The following is a 20,979-nucleotide window of genomic DNA, read 5'->3' as shown; positions in this document are numbered from 1 at the left end:
TGGCTTTCTCGGAGTCTGATGTAGGCCATGCATTTACCATATTTATTCGAATCTAGGCCGACAGTTTTTTTAAAATAATCATATTCCAAACTCTAGGGTCGGCTTAGATTCGAGGATTTTAAAAAATGTGCCAGTTTTTCACTGAAACTGCTAAATATAGTGCATAGCTAGCGCTATCTAGAAAAGTCAGTATCGCAGCCGCTGCTAGCCATGCCAGTAGCCAACCATACACAAGCGCGGTTGCCATTTCGACCTGTGTCGTGTCGGCCGTATCGGTGTGCGACGTGGCGTTATCGCGATGGCACCAAGCAGGAGATGCTACTACAGTGCCGCTTACAAGCGAAAAGTTGTGATAGCCGCAGAGGCATCGTTGAACCTTCAAGCCGGGCAGGACTTCGGCGTCGACGAGAAAAACGTCTGTCATTGGAGGGGACAACGACAGCAGCTTTTTGCGTGTGCCGCAACGAGGATGGCATTTAGCGGACCAAAGAAAGGCTGTCACCACGAAGTGGAGACAGTTTTGGCCGACTTTGTTCGGACGCAGAGAGCAGCTGCCCTTCCAGTGACAACAGAAGTGCTCCAAGTGAAAGCTAGGGAACTTTCGAGGGAGCGAGGCCCAACGCCAAAGGATTTCAAAGCCAGCTGGGGCTGGCTACAGAAATTCATGAAGCACTTCGTCTTCCGCCTCCGACACAGCACTTCAATCACCCAGAAGCTGCCAAGCGATTTTGAAGAAAAGCTGATAGCTTTTCAGCGCTACGTGCTGCGAAAAAGAGAAGTGGCAGGCTACAACCTTGGGCAAATCGGCAATGCTGACCAGACGGCTGTGTATTTTGATATGCCAGTGGCGTACATTGTGAATGAAAATGGTGCCAAGGAGGTGAAGGTGCGCTCTGCGGGCTACGAGAATCAGCGCGCAACTGTGATGCTGTGCTGCACAGCTGATGGACATAAACTCCCCCCTTATATGATATTTAGAAGGAAGACACTGCCTGCTTGAGAAATTTCCCAAGAAATGTCATTGTGGGCGCAAATGAGAATGGGTGGATGACGGGTGCGATGGTGGAAGAGTGGGTTAAGATTGTGTGGCAACGGCGTCCAGGAGCCCTTTTGACAAAGAACTCGCTCCTTGTCGTCGACTCTTACCGTGGGCACTTGACCGACAATGTGAAGGCTGCGCTCGCCCAAGCGAACACGGACCTCGCTGTCATACCGGGCGGCATGACGGGCCAGTTGCAGCCACTTGATGTTTGCATCAACAAACTTTCAAGGATTGTCTGCAGAAATATTACACGGACTGGTTGACTGACGAAGACCACATGCTAACGGCAATGGGCCGCATCAAACGTGCATCGCTATCACAGCTGCCGGGCTGGGTAGCTGCAGCGTGGGACGACATTCCAGGTACTTTGATTGTGCGCGCCTTTAAAAAGTGCAGCATATCTAATGCTCTTGACGGTACCGAAGATAGTGCACTGTTTGAAGGTGACAGTGACAAGGAACACAGCGGCGAGTCTAGCAGCGATGACGACGTTGAATGAGCTCTGCACGTTCAGATTCAATAAATGCTGTTTGCATTTTGTGAACGCTGTCCTCGCTTTTATTGTTCGGTTTACATTCGAGGTAATATATATAGTTTTTTGTTGGCTTCGGACTTTAGGGGGTGTGGGGCTTCGGGCTAACGTGCCCGGACCCGGCTAGCTAAGGTCTAAGGAGACACGTAGCTCGTCCCCACTCCGCAGCGCACGCAAAGGGGCGCCGCGGCGGGTTCGCTGACTCACCGGTAAGGCGTAGAGACGACTCCAGCCGTGGCACCAACGAATGGGGGTTTATTCCCTGCTACGTACAAAATGCGAGTACAGTACAGGAATACGGCACTGGGGTGGCAGTCGCAGACTACGGGTGAAAGCTCCCGGGAAGTCTGCTCCGCCACGCTGGCTCTTCCGAGCAGGTTCGCCACACAAAAGGGGGCCGCCTTGCTCAGAGGGGCGTGGGACCAAGAGGGTCCGCACATCCGACAGCCAAGAGCACCGAAAGTCAATCTGTTCGGGCGAAAGCGCCCGCGCACCTCCGATGCTGAAGGAGAGAGAAACCGAAGAGAGGGCGAGAGGGGCCCGCTCCTCAGGCACTGTTCTTACGCGCGGCGCATGGCGTAACGTGAGCCGCGCGCGCAAGCAGCAGGCTCCGCGTCGCGCCGGCGCCCGCGGCTGCGGGGAATGTACGCTATCCAAAATAAGGCTTGGAACTGCGTGTCCCCAGCGATCGCGCGGCCGAATGGCCCAAGTCGCGCGTGAACAGGAGACAGGGGTCCCGAAAGGGGTCCCCACAGGGGTTGGCTTAAAATCGGGGACGGCCTAGATTCAAGTAAATACGGTCTGTACTGCAAGTGCCAAAAGCAATGAACGACACTAGATAGAAGCAAGTGCAGAAGCCAGAAACACGTCCCAGCTGCCATATACCTGACACCACCTCTGAGATATGAGATGTCGAAAGCGCATCACAGCATGTCGGTCTTGGAGGCCACAAGTGGAAAATACGAACTATCCAGGTGGATGTGCGGTCTTTTCAAATTATCTGGCATAATTAAAATTGCAAATTACAGGACTGCACAAATTCTACAAATTAACTGAATTTTAACCCTTTAAGGGCCAATGATGTAAATATACGGCGTCGCGAACAAGTCCAAAAATGGTCGATGCCATATATTTATGGTGCCGTCTGTACATTTAAAATGCGCGCCAATTTCCTTTCTGTCATGTGCTGCCACTACGTGGGAATACAGGAAAATTTTTTCGCATGCCTCACTTTCTCGGTTTTTGTTGCATCGTTTGTTTTAGAGCTACTTTGCTCCCGCGCATCTATATACTACCGCTCGCGTATTGGCGGCAGTTTGGGTTTTTTTCCGCGGGCGGTTTCGGCTTCTTGCGCTTGCAAAACTGATGGCGATTTTTTTACTAATCGCTCAAAGGGCGATCGCCTGTCTCTTGCTCGTTTAGTGCTGACAGGGGTGCGCATAGGAAGGATGCCACCGTGCATGTGTCTCCGTTGCTTTCTTTTTTAACACTAGCGAAAACTAATTGCCACTGGTTGGCAATAAGATGAAGATTAGCGGAAGTTTTCCACACGTTTTGCTTTTTTGACGGGCACACAACTACTCAGTTTTCTTGAGTGGATGCACCTACACAGTTCTATTATGCTATGGATGTACATATTAGTGTAAGAGCAGGAACATTTGAGTCTCGCGAAATATTCTTGTGTGTGCATTTCCAAAGCCTTGAACTATGTGTATAACAATGCATTAAATTTTTAATTCTTATATTTATTTCCTTGTTTATCGTTGTTATTCATGAATGAAGAGTACATGTATACCACCACAAAATATTTTTTCTCACTTTACGGTCACCCCAAAAAAATGACGGCAAATTTTTTTCGGAATAAGTCCCGAAGAACAATTGGAATCTGCAATAAAAAAAAAATCGACCCTGGGCAGTTGCATATGGTGAAAAAAATCGACCCTCAAAGGGTTAATATAAAGCAAGATCAAATCAACAATGTTTTACTGTATGCATGTGAGTGTGGCTTAATGGTTAGAGCACTGGGCTGCTGTGCTGAGGGGCTGAGGTTCAATCCCAGCATCGGGGCCATACTTCAATTTTTACAGCGAATCTGTCTATGGCTACCGTGCAGAAAAATCGTGGCGGAAAACAGAAAACACCTTGCAGCAAAGCCAACTTTCTCGCGAATGCTCTGTAGCTCCCAATTTAATGCAGGTATCTTGGAAAAAATCATACTGAAATTGGCCACTAAGATGACTCTATCATTAAGCTGAGTTTCATTTACTTGTCATAATTTGTTCACAGCGAAGTTGTAAACATTACAGAATTCCCATCTCCTGTCAATACATAGGCATGTACAGAAGTATGGTTACAGAAAATGGCATTAACTCTTCTTTTATCGAAACTATCCCGAAACAAATTATATGGCAATTAGCCGCTAAGACAACTCTAACATTACGCAGAGTTTCATTAACTTTTCATAATTACCGTATTTACTCGCATAATGATCGCACTCGTGTAATGATCGCACCCCTGAATTTTGTCGTCAAAATTCGATATTTTTTATTTCCGGTGTAATGATCGCACCCTGAACTTGCCGCAGCGCTATGTCGTGTGCCAAGTCCAGCTAATAGTGATCGCGCTTGCCATCTGTCGAATGCTACGCAAATGACCCTTCAAGACAAACCAAGTGGTCTGCACGCACCAAACATTTTTAAGCAGATGCACCATTTCATTCCTTTCATCACTTTCCGCACTTCCATGACACACACACACACACACACACACGCACACACACACGCGCGCGCACACACACACACACACGCACGCACACGCACACACACAAAAAAAAGCTGCTACCAAACTTGCCTTTATTATGCGTAGGCTTTATAATGGTTGTGGTCAACAAAAACAACAAAAAAGGCACCTTTCAATTCTTCTTGTCTGCACTCGTGGGCACGCAACAAACTGCGAGCGGCAATGATAGCAGCCACGTTTACACTGATACGTTAGAAGTGTACCCTATTCATACACCGGTGCTTGTAACACAGCTATTTGCCCACCCTTAGCGGAAACGTGCCATATTAGGATAGTAGTGAAGACAAATTGCGCAGTTTCCGCAGCATGCCCGCCCTGTGTTTCTGTCACTGACAGCTAGCGCACCCATCTGTTTCTGTCCCCTCAAAGTGGACATGGCTGTGTTATTGCCACAAACTTGCCGATATTACCAATATTATTCATTACTGATACGGAAGAAACTGCTTCAATGCACATAATGTACTCACGAGAAGAAAAAAATCACGTTCGGTGCGTTCAGCTTGCTCTGCTGGCTGCCATTTTGTTTTGGTGACCCGCACTACATACAGTGACAGCCGCCTATTTGTTGACCTGCTGTCATCTCGCAGCAAACGCGGGATGAAAAAAAAAAATGTTTTTTTTTTCGGGAAATTTCACCCACGTAATGATCGCACCCTTGAATTTGCGTCAATTTTTTTGTAAAAAAAAAATGCGATCATTATGCGAGTAAATATGGTACGTACCATATTTACTCGAATCTAACGTGCACCTTTTTCCCGAGAAAACAAGTACAAAAATTGCGTGCGGGTTAGAATCGAGTACGACCCTAAATCTGCATTACCATATTGCCATTGGTATGTCAAAATGGCTGCCTCGTACACACTTCGAGCCATGGAGGAAGGAAGAAGATAGTAGGGAGCATTACGTCACGCAGCCAGTCCTGGCAAGCAAACACTCCATGAAGCCACAGTAGTGGCCCAAAACGTGACCTGTTGCGTCGAGATCACGGAGCAAAATCGAGATCTCTCGAGACGTTTGGTTACTGGTACCTTTTATTCAGTGCATGCTTGGCTTCAAATTCGCTTGAAAGGTTCTCTCTCTGATGGGGCTCGCCAAACGGACATGCATAGCACAACACCGCGATTCAACGCCACAATCCAGAAACTTGAACGTAGCATTAATCGAAACTGCCACGGTGATAGCCACGTGTTTGTTTATTTCAAGAGTTGTAATTAGTTTCAAATGGGTATAGAAAAAAAAAAAAAAATTCACCCGGAAGTACTAAAGCCTACTCCAATGTTTTTACCACGTGTTGGGCCACCACACTGGCTTCAATCGCATTGCGGTATGCTCCCTCCTATCTTTTTCCTTCCTCTATGCTTAGAGCCTAGCTGCCGTAGCTTCCTCCATGTGCTGTAGTATGTGTGCTTAGCTTAGTACACCATCCATCTTCCCGTTTTCTGCGTTTGTTCTGTCAGCATGTAAGTCCCAACTGCGAAGACAAGAGATGCCGCAATTAAAAGGAAAGTGATCATGTGTGCAGAGACAGATGGAAATCGGGCCGCATCAAGGGCGTTCAGAGTGCCCAAAACTTGCGTGCAGGACCGGCGCAAACAGAAGAGCCGTTCTACTGAGGTAGCTACTGCATATGGCGCGGCCCCTATCTTGAAGTCGATCTGTGATGGAGACAGAGTTTAAGCATCTAGGCGCACTGTGCTGTGTTTTCGTCGCTTAGTTCGTGTTGAAGCAAGAGGTCGCCCAAAGGTCAATTCACTCGCTTCTGCTACAGCACTTCCTCACTCTAGTGTTTTGATAAAAGAGTTTCTGCGGTCACTGAGTGAGATGTGTTCATGTTTGCTTGTGTGCGCATCACATCATGTTTGTTATTTTAGTTAGTATGCGAATGTTGAAAAGTTTATATATACAGCTAAAGTTTATATAGCTGTCTACTAATTTGCTATCGCAATGGATGCTTCGCCTTTTGGGAGAAACTGTGACTTTTTCTATTTATCGCAACTTTAGTGCATTGGGAGTAAATCAGTTTTTCGAAATGAGAGGCAGTTGTATTTCTGTATGAAAGAATGAGGTGCGTAGTACTCTAAAGGAGTTTTCTTCTTTTAAGTCATGGCAAATGGGTGCGCGCTACAAACGAGGGTGCGTTAGAATCGAGTAAATATGGTAGTTCACAGTGAAGTTGTAAATATTGTGGAATTTTTTTTTTTTTTAAGTGCAAGTTATTTAGCAACACAGCAGCAGTAGCAGCATGTGTGCAGCTTAGGGTTCATGGCTTCATGTCCTGAAATTATGTTGTCAGTGATCGTCCAGCTTGGCATTTCTTCAGGGCTGGTGCGGAAGGATAAGATGGTTGGTTTTAGAACACGATGCACACAGCTTCTCTCATATAGATGTCACTGCAGTGAACTGACCCCTACTGAGAGTTCATGACATGGCTATCCACATTTGGCAGTGGCTTTTTCATACGTGTACACCATTCATGCATACCACAGTATGGTCACCAAACTGTTTACTCCCCCCCCCCTTCTTCCTCCCCTTTTTAATTGTGGCATTTTATGTGCTAAAAAGCATGATCTGATTATGAGGCCATGATCCATGATCTGATTATGATTACGCCATAGTGGGGGACTATGGATTAATTTTGACCACCTGAGGTTCTTTAACGTGTGCCCAACGCATGATACTACACGAGTTTTTTGCATTCTGCCCATCACAGTGATGGAAGCGGCACTTGGTCTTTTGGAGTAGCTTTCAGAGCAGGAAAAATCGCAGCTTGGAGCAGAAAAACTTGCTGTTTGGAGCAAGAAAGGAATGCTTTGGAGCACTAACTTACAGCTCTGGTGCAAAGAAGAAGCTCTGTATAAGTTAGTACTTTTTGAAACATTGCATTGAATGTGTATTATACTAAGATGCAAGCATTTTTTCTTCCACTTGCTTTTCCATTTTATTGTTGTTATATAAGATAAAGTTAAGCGCAAACTTAATCCTAATTCACAGTTAATTTTGCATTTCAATAAAAAATTTAATAAAGAATTTATTTTCATCTTAAGGAATTAAACCACCTGCAGTGTAGATAGCCCATCACACGTTCACGTACGCAGGTTAGCAGTCACAACTACATAAATTGCAGTGGGCATGTCATCAATGCGCCTACATGTGTTAATGAATTTCTGCGCGTGAAATAAAATGTACAGTTGGTAGAGTTGGAGTGACCGGATGCCCCAGTCAACAGCTCAGATTGCGTGGGCTTATGCACAACCGGCATCGCCATAGGGCCAGCACCTCACCGGTCCCACATCACCCAGCCTAGGCGATCGCTTCTATCACCCCTCACGGCAACATAGAAAGCTGCTAAGGCGCGTTCACAGTGGCGGGAAAACGCGCAACGCAGAACGTTTTCCATGCACCGCTTCCTGCACAAACCGATTTTTCTCCCGCAGACAGGCTGCTGTGCCGTCCCGCAGAGCGATGGGTCTGGTAGCTATTTTTCCCGCGCCGCTGACGAGAACAGCCAATGGGGGCCGATCGTGAACCGTGACGTCGGTCCCAGTTCAGTGACCCCGTCGGCGGAGGCGGAGGCTGCGCGCGTGCTGCGGGACACTCGGTGGTTGCTTTGCCAGCATGAACATGCAACTTGAGGCGACGGTGCAGAAGCAGCGAACGAGCAAGTATGAATATGACGTTTACCGTAGCCAACAGCTCATCGTTCGAACCAGCCATCCTCGTGACAAAAAAAGGCGACGGGAGGAGAGCTAGCAGACGATCAAGACGACGACGTGGGAAAAGAGCGCGCTTTCCAGTCTTCTCTGGTGTCACGTGACTATCCCCTTCTTTCTCTGCTCGTTAGGGTCCTCCCTCAACGCCTCCTCTCTCTACATTCCAAGACAACCGCAGTGAGAAAACGCACACAGTGTGAACGTCATTCGGAGGAGCTGCGACGCAGCGTTGACGTTGACGCTGTGCCGCTGCGGGAAGTCTCCTGCTAGTGTGAGCGCGCCTCTACAGTTTGTTTTTCACATGAAGTAGTACTTAATAGAACAACATCAGATCAAATGTGCAAGTGTTTTGTAAAGCAGCACCTAATACTAAACCACTGGCATGACAGCCAGCAATGATCCGACAGCATTTAGTCTCGCATATGGGAAGCAAACAAACACCGATCAGTGAGGCGGCTCGGGTGGCTTGCAAGTACTACATTTTATTCAATATTCGCACCGAAAAAACTGAGAAAATCAGTTCATTAAGTCTACGCTAATTGTGTTGTCAAAAATAAGCACACTACGACGAGCTGCGGCTAGATCACAGGCGCCTGCGGTCGTCATTATTGCGGCGGTCAGCAAGATAGGCCTACCGTCTCGTTCAGCCGTATTTCGATAGGGGCAAAATGCAAGAGCGTGCATTGGGTGCACGTCAAAGAAGCCCAGGTAGTTAAAATTAATATGGAATTCCACACTACTGCATGCCTCATAATCAAATTGTAGCTTCGGCACGTCCCCCCCCCCCCCCCCCAAAGGCTTCAAGCGGGGGCAGCGAATGTGGGCGGAACCTATGTGATGGTGCTACAGGGCCTAGAATACTACAGAATACATCGACGGTGCCTACCGTTTGCAAACATGGTTAGGTCTATATGCTGTAGCTGTGATGGAAAGCGTGGGAAGGTGAGTTGCGAAGAAGGGTGGCTTGATGCACGGCACCTTCTCGCGCGCACAAAACGTGTGTTCCCAATTCGGAGCAGGTGCAGGTTGGCACAGGCCTCACACAATATCTGCCATAAATGACAATATTGTGCAGCATGTCACAGGATTTCCTTCACGGCGCAGTTTGGCACAATTGCCACAGCACTTCCATCACTGCAATCAAAATGCAGCTGCCGTTGCCAGGATTAAACCTGGCACCCATCTCGTTCAGCCGTATTTCGATAGGGGCGAAATGCAAGAGCGTGCATTGGGTATACGTCAAAGAAGCCCAGGTAGTTAAAATTAATATGGAATTCCACACTACTGCATGCCTCATAATCAAATTGTGGCTTCGGCACCTTGACCTCATGCTCAGCAGTAATATGGCATAGCCAAGCAACTAAGCTACTTCAGCGTGTCCACTTATTTTGCTCGTCAGCGTCTCAAACGTGAAGTCAAAAAGTAATTGTAGCATGCCTGCTTGGCTATTTTTCATGTGCACAGGCCAAGTGCTCTGATCTTTAAAGTATTTGTGCCTGCGACGTAAGGTTATGTGTTAAAAGGACTTGGTGACAGCCTAGTTGGTGCACACTTGACATAGTAAGTATTAATCAATCAATCAATCAAACAAACAAACAAACAAACAAACAAACAAACAAACAAACAAACATGACAGAAAAGAAACGGGCACTGTTTCTTAATAAAGGGAAAATCAGATATCCACCCGTTCGTAGCAATTGCTACAAAGTAAACCCATACGGGTTCCTCGAAAGAAAGGCCTCATAGTTGAAGAAAAATTTGTCCTGGTCCGGGACACGAACCTGGGACCACTGCCTTTCTGGGGCAGCCGCTCTACCATCTGAGCTAACCAAGCGGCTAGCAGATGGCAGGGCGAAGAAGAATTTGTTGACAACACGAAGCAAAGGCAAGTGATATGTGTTATGTGGAGTGTTTGTGTTTGCAATTAACATGTCAAAGTGATGTGCCTACATTTGATGTTAGTTGCAAGCCAAGTGCTCACCTCTTTTTCACGTTCAATTATATTGTCAATAGCATGTACTTTTTCCAAATACTTGAAGTGCAGCTCCATCAGTCTGTCCACCTGAAAAATATTTGGCAACAGTATTCGCACTTGAACACAGAAACAAACGGGCACCACAGACAGAAAAATGAAGAGGAAATGACAACAATGACACTAAGAGAAATATTAACTGAAGCTAGACTGGCAGGTTACACTTCTGGAATATCAGAGTCTGGTCTCACTATGAGAAGAGTCTTGGCATGCCACAAGGACAAAAAACAAAAGACAGCTGGCTATGATAGCTGAAAATTTCCATATGGTAGCTCCGTGCAAAATCACAGAAATTTTGACGTTTACTCAGGGCTAATGATTAGGGCAGGGTTACATTGCATTCAAATTTAGAAGGCTAAACATGACTAATTTTGGCAACTTATATCTTGCCTAAAAATGGCCAAAATGTGTGAAAATGTTACAAAATTAAGTTCGGTGAAGAAGAAGACACGAAGAAAAAAAGAAAGAAAGATGAGTACATGCTTCTTTCTTATGCCATTTTTAGTGGCTAGTGATGCGAGATGATGTTCTTTATCATATTCTAATAGAACACTGCGATTTATGGAGACCTGCCAAGTTAGAGAGTAAAAAGGTGCAGCCTATTTAGCTAATCACTGCCTCAGTAACATAAACATAAAAGATTACCCCATGCATACAAGCAACACCTCTAATTTATGTTACAGCGACTTCACATAGCACAGCACTGCATGCAAGCTGTTAGAACCAGTGCTTTCAAGGAGCATATGGTAAACAACAAGTGCATGTGTCTATGCTTATTTCTGATCTGCATGTATAAAATCTAGATGTATGATCTCGTAGAAAAAACATTTCATGCCATCTGTATGCCTCTCACCATATGCAGCAACAGATTGGGACTATATTATATTTACTGCAATTTATCAAAGAAAGCTTGCATCGCAGTTTTGCTTAAAGAAAAGCAACTTGGAGATAATGTGCACACATTGGGGCCTTTGTAATTGGATAGCAGAAGAGGAAAAGGGCAGTTGATACAGATTTCACCATTTACAGGCACTTTTTATGTACAAAATTTGGTGGTAAGTGCATGCAAATGGTGGTAAGTGGTGGCACATGACTGTACAGCAAGATGTACTGCTGCACCATCTATTGTCCTAGTACACAACCTGCGCAGAATGAGCTCCATTTGTGTACCAATCTCAAGTGCTTTGCCAATATGCTATACATCTAGAAGAGAGCATCAAGCCACAATCATGAAGTCTAGTCATATCATGAAGTCTAGTCATAAGAAATGTCAAGGAGTAAACGGTAATCTCTTCAATAAGCAGTGCATGATGAAAAAGCTCTCCTCCTCCCCCCCCCACCTTTTTTTTTTTTCTGAATGCAAAGAAGCTTTTATTGCGATGGACACTCCAGGAGAGTTTTTGCATTTGCCGTGAGGTTCTGTATGAAGTCTAAGTGTGATAAGACAACACGCTGTATACTGAGGGCACAAGGAAGTTGAGAAGGATGGTGGCTTGATGCACGCCATACTCCCGGGTGCTAAAGGTTGGAGGTCACGTGATCATGCATGTGCGTGATCAAGCATGGGCAGTTGAGCGCACGTCTCCTCCTCCAGCCTGGCCGTGGCTATGCATGGCTATCCGATATATGGCCCATGGGCCCTTATCTTGGAGGTAACATGCAGCGGGTGCAAAGTTTGGCCGAGCTGGTCGCTTCATATATGCTGTCTTCTTGTATGCTTAGTGTTAGAGGTCGCATAATCTCAAGTTTTGGAGACACGTTGAAGTGAGAAGCAGCACGAAGCATTTACCCCTTGTGACCGGCACTCTTTTTCATGCCAGCGTTATGATTAGTAAGTGTTTGCAGTCATCAAGCGAGATCTGCATGTTTGCCTGTGTGTGCATGACACCATGCTCATTAATTTAATTAGTAAGTGAATGTTTCTGCAATTTATATGGCCAATAAAATTACAAACCTTATTTTGTGTAGTTGTCTAATACTTTTACCGACATTTAGGATGCAAATTATAAAGGGGAAAAAATTGACAGACACAGAAAAGAACAAGAAAAGGCACAGAAAAAAGGAAGCTCTTTTCTGAGAGTGTCAACTTTCCCCCCTTTAAAACACGCATCCTAAACATTGACAAAGCCATGAACCAACTAGCCCAGCAACAAGTAGTGATACATTACATGTCTAACACTTTGCTCTGACTAACAATGCTTCACTTTCGGATGAAACAACAACCTCTTTTCTTTTTTTTTTGTTAGTTTCTGTGTCACTGCGAAACAGTGTTCTGCTCCTTCTGTTGGTCCTAGTGGTGCCAAGCAGTCTCTTCTTTCATTTCAGCTGATGATCACATCAGTACACATCACATCCACGCATAATGCCACTTCGATGTACTAGAGTAGACCAAATCCTGCTACTGTACTGTAAGTAAACAAAAGGTGGAGGTTCGTCACCAGCTACTAGTGATCATGTGTGTGGCAGGGTGTGGTGGCAGGTAGCATTGGGTTATGACCTTTGTTGCAGCCTTGCTCCATCATAGAAGTTTTCAGCAACGCATTGCATCAAACTATTCGGACTATTGAGATAAAACTTGGTAGGAGCAAAGTGCGTCTCAGGAAGAACATACTGTAAGATTTTCAAAGTTGTAGAAGATTTCGAAACAGTAGTAACATATCAAATTCGTGCTAATTGTGGTCCTTGTCAATACTGAAATTCAGTAAAACTACTTTGTTAATATGTACGCACTTAAAATGTACTAATGGTTAAAATGTAGCTGCAACACATTCCCGAGCCTGTTTCCATAAAGCCTAATGTATTGGCTGACCACAGTGGCTCTCTGCATGCCTACTGGTTAGTGCGTACGATTATCACTTGTCACATAGAGCCTAGCTGTGCTGCCTCAACTTGTGGTGTTGCTGATGACAAACTACTACAAGATGTGTTCCGCCTTTTCAGAAAGTGCATTGGATCGGGCACAGACTAGAGTAACAATGATTCCAGATTCCGGTTTCAGTGCAGGTGCAGTGATGCCTATATGGGTAAGCAATGGAAATGCACGGAGGTGTGGTGAAAGTTTCAGAAAAGAACATAGCTACCGAGCTGCCGAAGGGCATGCCTGAGACCTGTTGCCGCTAACCCTATCGCAATAGGCATCTTTACCTATCTGCTTGACAGCTGTAAGAGCTGGTGGTCATGGCCTCGGAGTCTGGCATCACACAGAGGGTCGCTCTCTAGCCTACGCCGCCGGTGTGTCTCGTTACGGGTAAAGCCCCTACATCCAAGCGCCACCGCCGACCAGGTTAAGTACCGCCAACCTACCCTCCTCCTCCACGCTCCTCTCCCACTCACCCCCTCAGCTTCCGGCGTCAAGCGGAACTTACGTAGCTTCAGCTTCCTGTTCCGAGTGGAAGTGACGCTATGCTTTTAGCGTTGTTTACTTTCGCGTCTACGGAGAGGCTTTAATTGCACCAGCTGCGGTTGAAACTGTTAATGCGATTCCATCCAAGAACCACCGCCTATTGTAATCGGCGATCTGGTCGTGTTCGCTGCTTCGTGTCAACCTGCGACGGGTTGTGCCACTAGAGACAACGTACAGTGGAATGTAGTGCCTGGGTGCTTGGAGACCGCTCCCGTTTTTCGTGCATTTGGAAAACAGCGACCGCAAACTACTACTTCAGCGGAATACAACAGCTTGCCCCCTTTGAATTCTTCTTGTTTTGAAGCATACATTCCCTCCAGCCAGCACGTATGGAGGGACTTTAGCGAAGGAGTTCGCGACGCCAATTTGTACGGCAGACGCATAGAGTTTATGCTGTTGATTCTGAGGTTGAACTTGTCTCGTACGGCAGATCGAAGGTAACGAACGTCCCAAGTGCGTGCACTGCGTGAAGGGCATTCAGTGACATGGTGAAAACAAGTGTGCTTTTCTTGTGCGATATGAGCGGAGGTGTGCAGTGAATTGGTGCGTGCGCGCGTGTTGTAACACGTGCAAAGGTGTACGGCGAATTGTGTTAGTGTTGTGACGCGAGCAGATGTGTACGGTGAATTATGTTCATGTGTTGTGCCCCAGCCCATGGCTCTCTGCACTTTGTCAGAGAAAGGGGACGACAGGCAAAGCGTGCGGGCGCAGCATACGCAAACAAGCACGTAGATGCACACGAATGACGCTTGGTGGAATGGCTAGAGCGAGCTATTCAAATTAGCAGCGGTTGCTAAGCACGGGCGCCTCACCATCGTCTGCAATCACAGTGGAAATTCTCGCAGCGCAACTCCAGGAAGCGTAAACGCCGGAACCGGAAATCGTAAAACCCGAACCGGAAATCGTAAAACCGGAAGCGGAAATGCCGGAAGCGGAAATGCCGGAACCGGATTTGGTGTGAGGGGAAAAAGGCGGTTGTCGCTACTTAAGAAAGCAGCGGTGGCGCGTGGATGGAGGGGCTTTAGTTACGGGTAGCTGGCCTATGCTACCGGGGTGTCATACAGAGGCTAAGCAGGCCCATGCAGCCATCCAAGTTCACTTGAAGATGGTTGCTTCTTTCATGAAGATTAAGAGGTCAAGAGGATGGGGAACAGAACAGGGGGTCCATTTACATTGGAACTGAAAACTTATGTACATAGAACAAGGGGTACTCGTACTGGTCGGAGCATGGAGCGCTTGTTGCATGAGCTACAGTTCAGAAGGCTACATCTTTATGGTGAGCACACATCAGAGCACACTAGCACACACTTCATCAGTCCACTTAAATCCCTTTTGTCCTCCCTAGATCTCTAGGTCAGGGAAATCTGCGGTCACACCTCCCTCTAACCGGAGTGTCCAAAGTCGCAGAGGGCTGCACATTGAGACCGAGGGTGTGCATAAGCACTCCGGCACCTTTGTTCCCTGAACATGAAGAAAGGAGGGGAGCTTCATTGACAGGGATTGTCATGCTTGATTGTCGGGGATGTTAACTGCCATGTCTTGGTTGACCGTGGCAGTTACCAGAGTCTGTGGGTGAACGGCATAGAACACCCCTTTCCAGGCGTTTCTTGCTCCCATCGTTGTTGGTGGCAACAGTAAACCATCAATCAACACTCGATCTACCAAACGACGTGTCTCGCCTTGTTGCCGCCGCAGGTCTGTCCGAGCGGATGCAGTGTTAACTTCACGGAGCGATTCATCGCAGTAATGCAGGAGGGGCTAGAAGGTCACTGCCCCCCCTGGCTGATCGTGTGCACAATGCGGAAAGCTCAATGTACATTGTCTGCTCTGCTGCTGTGCTTCCCACCAAAGTTTCGAAATGCTGCTTGGTTTTGCTTGTACTCTATTGCGGGGTCATGTGAATAAGCTGGGATTGTTTTCCATCGCTGTGTAAGAGATGGGGAAGAACCCTCATAGTGCTTATTTTAGGTGACATTTGCTGTGGCATCACTTTTTTTTTTCATGGCAGTACACGTAAAAAAAAGTAAATTTACACGTCCTGTCACTTAGTGCATGCTACTACTTTTTGCTTAGTTATGCCATCTCTGGCATTCCTGCCAGAGATTCATTAATAAGGTTCCACTGTACTAGGTATACCAAAATGGAACTTCATAGGAATAAAGTGTGCATTGAGAAGAACATGCTGCAGAAATCTTAAAGCTGCAAAGGTGGAGTCGGCACCCTAGGAAATTTGAGAGCATAAGTGAACTTATGGACAGAAAGTGGACAGAAAACACTATGTGCTTTCTGTCCTGTGCCCCTCCTAGTGCCTGTATCTGCCAACATTAAAACAAGCTCACTACGAATAACCAATTCGCACTGATCACCACCCTGACTGAGAGCATTAATATTTAAGTGGCTGCGTGTTCAAGGTAGCCATCACCAGCACTGCAGTTGCTGCTCAGTGCAATGCCGAGAGGTAAAAAGGAAGGTACAGGAGGGCTGCGAAGTTCCATAGGAAGCAGCTACATACAGGGTGCTTTTTTTTGTACAATATAGCTTTTTTATCAAAAAGCTGTCACCGTGAGACACCTGTCACTGCTTAAGTTACTATGAAAATACTAATTAAAAAAATTTAACTGACTTTTTATTAGTGCCTCAGAGGCAGTTGTTTAAATGGCAAATTTGAAGGCAGTCACATTTTAATGCACCTTCATTTTTTAAAGATCTTGAAAATTGCACCTAATTCGAGAGATTTATAATTGAATCTCAATTGTAAACCAAGGCAATATAGAAACTGCGTGCCGCGAAAGTGCAGAAACGGCAGCCTTGCTATCATATCAGACCAAAATGCCTCATGACAAGCGTGAGGAAGATTGAAACTGAATATCTTGGCCAGTCACGGCCCCTACTGATACGGTACGCTTTGCCTGGCAAACATGTGCAGTTGTATGTCAGGTCAGGACTTGCCACAGCATGCTAGTATCGTTCAAATTTTGCCCCACACTTCATTATGCAGCATGACGCACAGTGGGACACACTCAGTCTCGATAATGCCTGGATTTGGCCTTCAATTTCGATGAATATCACAAATCACGTGAGATTTTTTGGACGTCTAAAAAATGGCTATGCCATGAATTGTGATGCCCTACAAGTTTTCTATCTAAACAACTAACCTTCAATTTAATAACAAAAATGTTAATGAACTAATTTTTGTTAATTTGTCTTTTCAAGGTAACTTAAGTGGTGGCAAAGTATTCCCACCAAGCGTAGAGTTCGTATGCGAAGACGAAAGGTATCTCATGGTCATTGCTTTCTATAAAAAAATCTGTATTGTCTAAAAAAAGCATAACAAGCAGTGCACTGGGCACTACTGTGGTTCGCTGAAATTTGGGTAATGATTCTGGATGGTCGCACAAGTCTGTCATAGTTTCTTTCTTTTTTTCCTGTTTGTAGTTTATACACAGGATTTGTCGTATGTATTATGATCCATCCTTAACCAACTTTTGTATTCCTATGCACAGTATGCAGAGTGTGCACTTATCTACACTTTGCTGAATGCAACATGATGGGCACTGCTCACAGTACGCCATTGCAGGTCTTTGTGTGGCACCAAATTTGGTCAAATGTTCATGCTGCACATGCAGACAGCAAGCTACATTCATCACTTCGAGTGCACTGGTTTTTGGTGTATATTTTTACTTGTTGCCAGAAGGAAGTGTTGCTTCTACTTAAGGATGAGAGGAATACAGAGGGGACAGGTTGAAAACAAAGAAGCAGAAATAAAACTACAAGCACTTTTACTAGGTCCATTGAAATGTGACGATGAAACAACATGCACTTGCAGGTGTGACATGCCAACGTGTGTTTGAGGGTGCAGGACATTATAAGCCATGTGCAAGTTTTTTTTTTTTTGTTCCTCCCTTTTAGCATACAGCAAAGCAGTATGCATTTGGCACTGCCCACTGGTTGTCAGTTGGTTGGCCATAGATCACCACACTACTTGTACTTAACTGCCATTCGCTACTCCACTACATCTGCACAATCTCAGGCTTGTCCACCACTGGCAGACAGCAGTGATGGTGCCATAAGGTGACAGCTGCTGCACTTATGGCTTATAAAACACAAATGAGGGGTTGAAGGATACACATTGGTCTGGTTGGTGACCAGTATACTTGATTAAAATTGAAATGCTACAGCTTAACAAACAAAATGGCTATGTGCAGACATCATGCAAGAAATAAGGCAAAATTTCACATGTAGCCCCCAGTTTTGGTTGCTACTCATACAGTGCATGGACACAGAACAGTGTTGCTGAGAAAGAATAATAAAAAATGTTCGGAAAAGCCAGCATTAAAACAAATCAGTTGGTGACCTCTTAAGCCAAGCCATGAACCCAATAGTGGTATGGGCTGCAGTGACAGCACCTTGGCCTATAGTTCATTTAAAAATACGGGAACTGCAGTAAAATATATGTAGTCATGTGTGGCTATAACAAGAAGACTGAGCTGCCCATTCAACTTCCTTATTAGAAGCTTTAACTGCATTCAGGCAAGTGAATTTCTAAGGAGCAGCATTACTTAGTAAAACAAAGCTCACACAGCATAAGAAGAATGACATGATGAAAGCCACTGTTCACCTTTTCATGGTCATTTTCTGTAAACTTGTTTAGAAGACGTTGTCGCTGAGTGGTCTTGCAGTTCTTAAGCATAGATGAAATCACTGAACACACGTGCTCTGTAAAAAAATTAACGAAGAGGCTGGAAGACAGGCTGCTGAAAGTGATAAACCCATTTTTCTATTTTTTAAGGGGGCACATAAGTCTTTGAGACAAAAAAATTTACTGAAAAGTAGATTTTTCATCTGTGTTATTTTTTCTAATCCCACTGTTTTTGTCCTATGAAATGCTCTGTTTTAACCATGAAAGTGCTGAAATGACCCATTGAGTGTCGTTCGCCATTCCAAAACCGTTTATCATTACCAGGCCATCTCAGTTTTGTTCAAAAGAGCATCTTTCCAGCTTGCTTTTCTGTAAAAACGATCCTTCAATGCTGCTTTGGAAGAAGGCTACTTGGTTTTGCAGCATAAAATGTCGATATTTGCAAGTCTAAAATTTTGGGAGCAGCACTATGTTCGTGCTATTCATTCAATTCTCTTGATTTCTTTTTTGCCTGAATGCTAGAGAGTCAGGGAGTGCACAAAAACTATGATATAGTCGTTCAGGAGACTGCAACATCTCAAAATCTTGTAGAAATCACCAATAAAAATTCACATTTGCAAAGTGGCAACTTTAGAATTTCATAATGTCAGCTAAAATACAGGTAGAAACATTAAAATGGAAATTAGCACTCTTGGTACAGTACATTTTTTTCAAGTTACATCCTAAGCTTATAACATGAAAATAGTTGTAAGTTTTTTCAGATTGACTTAGAAAAACATTCACTGCATACTTCTAATCACACACAAGATTGAATATTTCCTTAAAATGTGATGCGTCTAGAGTAAATAAGGAGGAGGAATAAACATTTATTTTCAAAACAGTATCCTGGGAGTCAATAATAAAATTTAACAATAACACCATTTCTTGTGATGGCATTATACATCATGTAGACATGATAGACTGCTACAGCAATTAATGCACACTGAATAGGCAGTTTGCAAACTACAGTCGATCAATTTAAATAAATTCAACCTTGATGGGTCCACTGCATTGGATCAAATTATGTGGCGAGTCGAATTAAGAGAAAGAAGAAAGGTACAAGCACACTACTGCTTTATATCACAAATGCAGTAGCCAATCATTACTTTAAATTTGAAGGGGACTACTGAAGTGACTGCCAAAATTCATCAGTGTGTATATATACACACACACACACATATATATATAAACAATTTAGAGATAAAATTTAATTTTATTACACTTTAGACTGCCAGTGGCCTCAAAGCTTGCTAATGCACATTTTGCTGAGTTTTGTGCGAAAGGATAAAAATATTTGCTTTAATTTTTTGTTAATAACATGCTTCGCTTTCTTCAACATACAGTCCAATGTGTGTCATCAGGGTGCAGTGAGGGAAGCCTCTCCTTCTACAGAAGGTATGTGTTGAAAATGCTTATATTTAAAACAGCATGTCAGCCACCCTAAGCATTGGAGAAACATGATGTAGTTGTGGAAATGCATTGTTGGAACAGTGCACTAAAATGTGGAAACAATTTTTGGCAGGGCTTAAAAAGGAGAGAGAGAGAGAGAGAGAGAGAGAGAGAGAGAGAGAGAGAGAGAGAGAGAAAATAAATAAGAAGTAAAACCAAAATAAAGAGCAATATACTAATTACTTTCCATAAACAGTGCAGCCATTTCTCTGCCCTAGCAGTGCTGTTTGGTGGCAAGTCCATATGGGTGAGCAATAATTGACCAATGCAATACCAAGCCATAACTTTAGAATGCTAACTCACTGTGTGCAGCAGCATAAGTCTCAAAATATTTTCTTCACAAGTCAGAAGTTCTTAAGAATGAGCAGGCCAGCTGCCTCTATAGCACACTGTTAACAGCAGTGAAAGAGCAACTGAATTAAAGATAGCATTTATTTGCTAGGCTGGCAGCAGCTTATATGAAACTATGTGCTGGTCTGTGTCAGATAACTAGTTGCAAGTGCCTTACTCAGAAGTTTACCTGCGTGCCTATAGGTTCAGATTGAAAATGTTTGTGTCTTGCCACTAATGGCAATGCACAGGTCTTGACACACAGATCACCTGCGGCTTCATTTTGCAGTGAGTGTGCACCTAATGCACACCCATAAAGAAGCTTCAAATACATATAGTGCATAAGCGGAAGTTTGAACAAAGGGAGCATTAATGAGTTTTCGAATTATTGGCAGAGGAAATATAAAATTTCTCTGTGGGGGTTTTCTCAATTCCCTTCTTTGGTTGAAAAATAATTAGATATTGCTATAGTATGTCTTGGATGCATATTAGCTGCAGTTAATCAAACAAATAACAGTTTGAAGCATACATAAGCAGCAGAAATTTTCTCAAATCTTAAAAATAAATGTTTTCATTTTTCTCCAGTGACACTACAAGTGACACACAAAAAGCTAACAGCCTTGACTCTCTTCTAAAGCTCCATTCTGTGTACTATGGCAGACACAAGATCAACACAGTTTGGGAACTTGAGGTTAGAGAGCCCATTCTAGAATTCTTGAGCACTGGGAGGCAGATTCACTATGTCTACATAAAGTTATACTGCACAGAATTTGACGAGGCCTTCAACAAGCTGCAACTCAGTGGAAATAAAGTAACAGACAGCTCAACCCTTCAACGGGCAGCAGGGAAGACTCTTCCCGCCACTGGTTCCCCACTTCTGAGCTGGTAAGCACTTTTGCTGCCACCAATACCATCTACGGCTTAATGGAACCAGACAATTAAAGGAAAAAAAAAATTGAGTCAGTGCATACAAACTGGCTCAATTTTTTTTTCTTTCATGAGCT

General features: G+C 44.6%; 1 protein-coding gene across 2 annotated transcripts in view; it reads right to left on the bottom strand.

Moving 5' to 3' along the window:
* LOC135903008 (beta-catenin-like protein 1) overlaps positions 1–20,979 on the bottom strand; it is a 167,753-nt gene that overhangs the window by 37,266 nt on the left and 109,508 nt on the right. For both annotated transcript variants that reach the window (XM_065433363.1, XM_065433362.1), the window contains exons 13-14: positions 18,137–18,234; positions 10,065–10,145 (exon numbers count right to left, since the gene is read on the bottom strand). In XM_065433363.1, the coding sequence (XP_065289435.1) occupies positions 10,065–10,145; positions 18,137–18,234 (179 nt within the window). The remainder of the gene's footprint in view (positions 1–10,064; positions 10,146–18,136; positions 18,235–20,979) is intronic.

This window comes from Dermacentor albipictus, chromosome 1, assembly GCF_038994185.2.
Source record: "Dermacentor albipictus isolate Rhodes 1998 colony chromosome 1, USDA_Dalb.pri_finalv2, whole genome shotgun sequence".
In the NCBI taxonomy this organism is placed as follows: domain Eukaryota; kingdom Metazoa; phylum Arthropoda; class Arachnida; order Ixodida; family Ixodidae; genus Dermacentor; species Dermacentor albipictus.
The sequence above is the reverse complement of the archived record's forward strand: the minus strand, read 5'-3'. Positions and strand labels throughout refer to the sequence as shown.